Source organism: Triticum urartu, chromosome 7, assembly GCF_003073215.2.
Source record: "Triticum urartu cultivar G1812 chromosome 7, Tu2.1, whole genome shotgun sequence".
In the NCBI taxonomy this organism is placed as follows: domain Eukaryota; kingdom Viridiplantae; phylum Streptophyta; class Magnoliopsida; order Poales; family Poaceae; genus Triticum; species Triticum urartu.
This window is the reverse complement of record NC_053028.1, coordinates 596,415,265-596,423,527: the sequence shown is the minus strand read 5'-3', so window position 1 is coordinate 596,423,527 and position 8,263 is coordinate 596,415,265. Positions and strand designations below refer to the sequence as shown.

General features: G+C 46.2%; 1 protein-coding gene across 1 annotated transcript; it reads right to left on the bottom strand.

Annotated features, from left to right (window-relative positions):
* Window positions 1-1,143: 1,143 nt before the first annotated feature.
* On the bottom strand, window positions 1,144-3,663 carry LOC125524118 (protein NRT1/ PTR FAMILY 8.3-like). The gene is made up of 5 exons (XM_048689189.1): window positions 3,503-3,663; window positions 3,254-3,359; window positions 2,959-3,176; window positions 2,275-2,816; window positions 1,144-2,185 (listed from the first exon to the last, which is right to left on the bottom strand). The coding sequence occupies exons 1-5, from the start codon at window positions 3,557-3,559 to the stop codon at window positions 1,378-1,380; spliced, it is 1,731 nt and encodes a 576-aa protein (XP_048545146.1). The 5' UTR covers window positions 3,560-3,663; the 3' UTR covers window positions 1,144-1,377.
* Window positions 3,664-8,263: the final 4,600 nt, after the last annotated feature.

Below are 8,263 nucleotides of genomic sequence, written 5' to 3'. Positions count from 1 at the left end.
TCTTTTTGCAAATATATGTCAACTGTTTTGAAGCAAGTTGAACATTTCTTGTATAAACCATGAAGATTTTCTAGAAACGAGTTGAAAATTTTCAAATACATATTAACATTTGTCAAATGCATACTAAATAATTTTTATACATCTTAAACATTTTTCAGATACACAATTAACATGTTTCAAATACAAGTTGAATTTTTTTTCGAAAGCATATTGAACATTTGTCAAATGCACATTTAACATTTTTAAAACACGGTAAATATTGTTTTAGCACACATTGAATATTTTCATAACACGTGTGAAACATTTTTAAGTGTTATGATTTCTTTGAAAGGCATGAACCATTTTTCCACAATCACATGAACAAATTTGTATGTTTTTAACATGTCACGAATACATTTTTGTAAGACCTGAATATATTTTAAATGTGCTGATTTTTCTAAATTTTATGAACATTTTAGAAAAACTTGATAATTGCCCTTGTGTTGCAACGAGGACATAAATATTCTCGTGTAACGCTATGTCACTATGTCGCCGTGATACCTAGCTGTTATGGGCCAACGTTGTTGCATCCGGCCACTGCCGTGATGCTACTATCTGCTGAAGCAAAGCCAAGGAAGCACACTCAAGGGGGGCGTTGCGGACCGGAGGAAAAGCAACAAGAAAATCTTACTACTAATAAAGAACACATGTTTTTTCTCTATGTCATCTCAGACTTGAAATAGGAGTGCATGATAAACTTAGCATATGTGTGGATATGTTTGGATTGGTTTTTCAGAGTGAAAACCTAGATTCTTGCTTTGGGTGATTGAATTCGATGACGACATTGCTTGAGTGTTACTCCCTTGTCGAAGGTGTTGCTGTTGAAGAACCTTGTTGCCTGTGTGATGTTGTGAGATGGTTGGGACGATATGGTCATTGTTATAATTTGCCGATCGTTGATCTGTTCGCTTTGTTTTTTCCTCTTCTGCGCATAGGTTTGGTCTCATATGATTTTATTATTTGTCGGCGTGTGTATTTGTACGTGTGTTGGTGTTGATTCGACATCTTAGCTATGCAGAGATCAGGTGTGTGCTTATTGCGTTTGTATTCTCTTCATTCTTCATTTTAATCCAATAAAATTCATCCCTTGTAACAAAAACTGAGTTGAGCAAAAAGCTCATATATAGTATATCGACTTTTAGCGGGGTTGAACGTCGACTCCCCACCGCACACAAGTGAACCCAGTTCACATTCTTGAAATGGTTCACTGTTGCTGATCTTTTTTGAGGCATTTCTCTAATGCTTTTTTTCTTTTTGAGGAACGCACGTCCTCGAAACGTGGATTGTCTTGGGCCATGGTGGAAAAAAAACTCGGCCCACGGTGAAGCAACTGAAAAATCAGCAACCCTTCCTGGATTTGTACCTCCTGGCGCAGCTCCCGAACGCCATCAGATTCAGACAACCAAGTCCGGCCATCATCCAGAAGAAGCGATCCAGATGACCCTCGTTCAGGTCGTCGGGGATCCACCCTGGCGCGCCGCCGGTCGCCGTCGCCCACTGCACGGCCGTCAGTAGGAACGAGCTCAGGTAGCCGCCGGCCGCTATCGCGAGGAGCCCGAGCGCCGTGCACACGGTCTTCATCGCGGCCGGCGCCTGGCCGTAGAAGAAATCGAGCTGCCCGATGGTGGTGAGCACCTCGCCCACGCCCATCAGCGCGTACTGCGGCGCCTGCCACAGCACGCTCGTCGAGTTTGGCGCAGCACGGAGGCGCGCCGTCTCCAGAAGCGCCGCGGCGGCCATGGCGAGCACGGGCATAGCGAGTCCGACACCGATCCTCTGCAGCTCGGAGATGCCCTTCTCCCTCCCGGTGAGCCTCCTGGCAGCCGGAACGAAAGCCCGGTCGTAGAGCGGGACCAGGAGGATGATGGTGAGTATATCGAAGGTGGACATGGATGCCGGCGGGACGCGCACGGAGCCGACGGTGGCGTCCATCGCCATGCCTTGCTCGACGAATGTCGACGTGACCTGCGCCGACACGGCATAGAAGAACACGACGGACGCCCAGAGCGGCAGCATCCTCACGAGAATCTTGAACTCCTCGACCTGCGTGACGACGCAGAGTCTCCACGGGCTGGTCCGCGCTGGCGCGGCTGCCGCCTCCACCTCCTTGTCCGAAGCCACGAGAATGGCGGCCTTGTCGAAGAATCTGATCAAGCAAGCAGCATATCAGTCATTCAGTCTAGTGGTAACCAAGCACGCGACGCGAGGTAAACTCAGAGGATTGTAGTAACTGACCGGAGATCAGTGGTGTGCTCGATCCTCGGAACTCCGACGTGGTCGTCCTCCAGCATGTCGTAGAGCAGAGAGCTATCGGCCGGCGTGTCGACGCTGAACTTCCTCACGGCAGCGACGACGACCTGGCACACTCTGGTGAGTGGGCTGCCACGGGTTCGCTGAAACCTGTATGTCCGCGACGCCGCAACCAGGCAAGATAGCCCGGCGGCCAGGACGACCGCTGGGACGGTCAGGCCCAGTGCCCAGCCATAGTGATCCTGCACCCAGACGATGCCCGTGCTGGATATGAGCGACGCGCAGTTCATGTTGAATATGTACCAGTTGAAGAAGGAGCCCTTGGTGGCGCGCTCCGACGGATCGCCGTCGTCGAACTGGTCTGCGCCGAAGGACATGAGGCACGGCCGGAGGCCGCCTAAGCCAATGGCAATCATGTAGAGGCCGACAAACAAGACGAACCCCTGAACCGTAACCATGGCCGACGAGGTGAGGCCGTTCTTGACGAGCAGCGGCAGGTACGCCGAGAATGCTGTCATGAGCATGCCCTGCCCATAAAGCACAGAGACCAAATTGTAACGATATTGCAGAATGCTATCTGAATTTTCTCAAATAGGACCTAAAATTGAAGTGCTCCAGGATGAAAAATTCCTAATTGAAAGCGGTCGGCGGGAGGATCAAGTAACGTACTGCGACGCCGATGAAGCAGGAGACGACCATGGTGCGGTACCTTCCGCAGTAGGAGTCGGCGACGACGGCGCCGCCGAGGGGCATGAGGAAGCAGGTGGCCTGCCAGGTGGACACGTTCCTCGCCGCAGCGACGTTGCTCTGGCCCAGGACGCCGGTGAGGTACGTGACGAGGTTGCAGGAGATGCCGAAGAACGCGAGGCAGTAGCAGAACTCGGTACCTGCAACATTAAAACTTGAATTAATCATCACGCAAAGAATTTTACCACGAAGAACAGGTGAACGCGACATAAATTACCAAGAACTGAGCGGCACGCGCGCCATCCACCTGTGCGATTCTTCAGAGCAGGGTTCCCGTCGAAATCAAGGGACCCGTCGGTGGTGTACGAGTACGCCTCCGCTGCCTGCGACGGCAATCCCACCAAAGTCAACAGCGAAACATCATTCATGCCAGGGGTTGAAATAATACGCAGGCGAAAGGGAGAAAGAAAATGAAGTGTAGAGAAAATAATCACGACGAAGGAGCCAGAGGCTAGGGGGACGAGACCTCGGCGGGAAGGCCGGCAAGCAGGGTCACGGTGTGCTCGCCGCCGGTGGAGGCCATGGCGGGAGCTTGGGAGCGCACGCCTGTCGTTTGTCAGATGCTGCAATTGGGCCGTGCAGCCTCCCCACGTTGTTGGCATCGAGAAAATTTCCGCGGTCTATAATTAAACAGCCGAGAGCATCTCCAATGGGACAATGGGAAGCGTATGGAGGAAAAAATAAATATCTAACGCCCTAGCTTTCAGCACGACAAGCAACTTCAACAGCTCCTGTAAAAAAAATCCCGTAATGGGAAGTTGTCAGACATCGACTCTTCTCAGTTCCTGTAAACCCCTTTCCGTAAAATCTGTTTTTATTTCTATTTTTTTGTTAAACAAACCTAGCTAATTGTGTAGGACCAGCACGTCATTGACGCGCGCGCGTGTGTGTGACAGTGAACTGCATGGTGCAGTGCGGCGCACCGGCGTGGAGGCGGCAGGAGCGCGTCGAGGTGGTGGCTCGTGCATGGGGCGGCGCGACGGTGACAGGGTGACCGCGCAAGGGCAGCAGTGGCGGTGTCATAATCGTCCTACCGCGGTGGCCGACACGGGGCGGCGCAGTATGAGAGGCACGACGGTGGCCCTAGGCCCTGCTGCGGCAGCGGCGACGACACGACAAAGTGGGGCAGCGGAGGGGCGGCGGCACGACAAGGTGACGGCGGGCGACAGCTCGGAGTGGCGGTGCGCGGCGCTCATCATGAACTTTCAAGCTGGTCTTTTGCCGTCAAGTTATACGGGAAGGGCTATCTTTCCGTAAACTTGCCGTACGGAGGAGAAGATTATACAGGATCCCGTAATATTTTTCTGGGTTTACGGGAACTAGTGGAGGTCTTTTTTTTGCCCCAACTTTCCTTAAACGATAGTTCTTTAAAGGGTGCAAGATCTATTGGAGTTGTTCACGACATACGCTAATTAAACAGCCAAGCTGCCTCGTGCGGGGAAGAAAACGATATGTGAATGTGGACGCTGCAACTGCCAAGGCACCAACGGAAAGTATTGGAGCAACACCAACACGATTCATCAAAACGGACATCATTAAATATCCACAAACACGTCACGGCGTCCAATCATATTCATCAATTTTCGGTCCTTTGGACAATGGAGAGAGGATAGAAGAGAAGAGCATAAAAATGGGTTTGTGCTGAGGTTTAAGGTATAGTAGGTGTGTCCTCAGTATGTTCAGAGTCTGTTGAATCTATATCTATATTACTATTAAATAATCGAACATTTTCTTTTCTATAACCACCCCGCTTTGTGTACCCAGACTAATTTCTGCCGCTAGATTATCCCACTTAATAAGATCTGACAGACTAAATACATCTGATTAGAGGCAACGATTGCATGTAGCAATTAGCTTTGACTGACCATACTCCACCGGAAGAACTCCCACGCCACGCCCAGTCCGTATAGAAAAAAAATAGCCTCGCGCGATCTGGATAATGATTGTCCCATCTACTCCGTATTTGACACGACGCCCCAGCCCCGCGGGGTCCTCACGCGATGCCCGACCTGCTGCCCTAACTCCGGTGGCCACAATGCCCACGACGCTGAAGATTTCTACTGGTAAGTCGCGGATGATAGAGGCGTCGAGGCGGAGTTCCAGGCCATCGAGGCAGCCTACGCCGCCGAGTCTGCAATCCTTCTACCCACGACGCCGGCCACGGCGACGCCCAACACCGCCAACCTATTCGTTCTCGAGAGAATCTGGTCCACGCAGCCGGGGGCGTCGCCTCTACGTAGTGGATCCTCTCGCCTCCAAACGTCCAAGGTGCAGGTCCCCTCTTCTTGTTTCCCCTATCCTTTTTTTTTGAATTTTTTTGAACCCAAGACAAAATACATCTATCCACCCATGTTGCGCTTGGTCGTGGATATTGTACGCTTGGACCAACATCAACATGACGTCTATTATCCATCCACCTGGTTGGGCTAGCCTTTGTGTATATCCATGTTGTCGTAGGCTTCCAATCAGTTCAAAAGAAATCCATCTTTTATGTACGTACCTGCCGGATTATAGATGTTGTGTACAGTTCTCAAACTCTTGATATTTATGACGCCACACAGTTAGAATGGGTCTTGTTATCAGTAACTACACAAATGTATAGTCTTTTCAAAGAAACCTGATCTGTTTTATATAACCAATGTCCTAATTATTTTATCCCCATTCCTCTTCTAATTAATATGTTCACTTACCTTTCTATTTACGGAATTGCTAAATCACATCTAGATATTTTTTTAAGGTTGCGTCAGAAAAAAATGAAAGAGGAATCTCAGGAAGGATATGGCGCTGTTCTTTTGCCACTCAAGCGACACTCTGTTAACTGGGGCATTTCCTATTTAGCGCCATAGACGCTGGTTTTAGTTGTTTCCGCAAACCGGCGCCTGCAGCGCTGCTAGCTGGGCCGGCCCATCAAGTTTCTTTTAGTATGTCTTTAATCCTGCAAAAAACAAATGCGACCCACCTTTCCTACATGGGATAGTGCAACCATCGCGCCAGCTAACTGGATCCGTTAAAATTGAACTTTCTCATCATTGTATTCTTATTTTCCCTATTCCTTTTTCTTTTTTATTTACCATCTTCTGTTTTTCTTTTTTTCCCTCCTGATTCATTGAGTTGTTTGCAAATATGTGAACTTTTCTTTTAAATCCAGGTTTTTTAAAATCCGATGGACTTTTCCTAAAATCCGATGAACTTTTTTACAAATCAATGAACCTTTTTTCAAATTCAGTGACCTTTTTTGAAAACTGGTGAACTTACTTTATAACTTTGGTGATCTTTTTCTAAAATTCGATGAACTTTTTTCAAATTCAGTGAACTTTTTTTAAAATTCGATGAACTTTTTTCAAATTTGATGAACTTTTTTTTAAAATTTTGATGAACTTTTTTCAAATTCGGTGAACTTTTTTTCCAAATTCGATGAACTTTTTTCGCATTTCAAGAACTTTTTTCTAAAATCGATGAACTTCTTTCACATTTTTGTGAACTTTTTTCAAAATCGATGAACTTTTTCGAATAGATGAACTTTTCTTATCATATTAGATGAACCTTTTTTAAGATTTGATAAACTTTCTTTCTAAAAAATATAAAAAAGTTAGTTGTACTGAGTAATAAATAACGCGCACATAATAGTTCTTAAAGAATTTGTGTTGTTCTCAGTCATAGTCATCTAGAGGGCGTAGTGGTTAGCTGAACGACGATTTGGAGCGGCGAGGGTCGGCCCACTTGGCTTTGCCGTAGGCGCCGGTTGACGTTCGCGGCGCCGAACGCGCTGAATAGGAGCTTCTGTTAACCGGACGATGCTTCGGTGCCTTAAGGCACCTATCTTTGTGTCTATGACATGTTGACCCAACATGTGGCTGTCCCATATGTCAGTGACCCAAAGGCAGGTGCCTTTAAGGCACCGAAGTTGCGTCCCTGTTAACCTCTTTCCTTTAGTTTCTTGGAAATTAATATTAATCTCTTCCATTTAAAAAAAATAGGCATGACTTTCTTCATAGTTGCAAGTCCACGAACAATTTGCAACTGAGACTGACTATTTTTTTGTCTCGGTTGCAAGTCCACCATGTACTCGCAATCGGCACTCGATCTTTTTTTTCTAGTTAAAAATCCATCATTGAATCATAATTGAGTCTGTTTTTTCTGCCTCAATTGCAACCCCACCCTCGACACGTTTTTATGGGCTCGGTCTTTTTTATGACCCAATTGCAAGTCCACCATCGGCATGCATCGGACCATCTCTATATTTTCGTTCCAGTTGCAAGTCCACCATCGACTCGCAACTGGGCCCTTTATTTTTTTGTTTCATTATTTGTTTTAAATTATTAAATATTTTTAATTCAAGATTTTATTATTATTTCCATTTCATTTTTTTCTACTTTCTCATTTTCCATTTATATCTATTTTTTCTTTTACTTGTTTATTTATTTGTTTTAAATTCATGAACTTTTTTTACTTTATCATCTATTTGCTTTAAATGTCGTGTAAATCTTGATCGTGGTTGATTTGTCGCGTGTGTCCCATGCCGTGCCATGTGTCTGGTGTCTACTTGTCTACCTATTTCGTGCATGCGTCTTTTGTTGGACCGTTTTCGCGGCGCGATGTGGGGGTCCTATTTCAGATTGATTTTACTAATTCTCATCTAGATGAGAGTATACAATGTCTTAGTTAACTCATATATTGTTAGATATACATGTTTCTAAGTCATGCTCGTTGTCGTTGTATCGTGTTTTTTGTTGGTCCCTTGTGGAGTAGTGAGGCCCCATTTGAGTACTTTGAGCGGCCATTTTTCTGTTTTATGTATTGATTTTATTTCATGGGTTGTAGCTTTTTCATGGGGGGCCATGTGTCTTTTTATTCCCTTTTTAGCCTATTTTGGTTCTACTGTGTAGTTAGAGGAGGGCGTAACTAGATTTTTTGTTTCAGATTTGCTAAATCTCGTCTAGATAAGATTTAGTAATGTCTCGTCTAAGTCTACAATAGTCTGATTTGTTTGCTTTAATGTTCACAGAAACTCGATCATGCACCCCCCTCGGCTCTTTTTTATTGTGTGTCCTCTTGTCCTGTTTGTTTTGCGTTGGCATATTCTCGCGTTTATTTTCACATGGGTACATATATGTCAGTTGTTAGAGGGGCACAACCCTTTCTTTCTTGTTCGTTTTTGCTGTGTGTTTTTTGTGGCCTGATGGAGAATTTGTAGAGCCCGACCCAACGAGAGACCTTTATATAATGA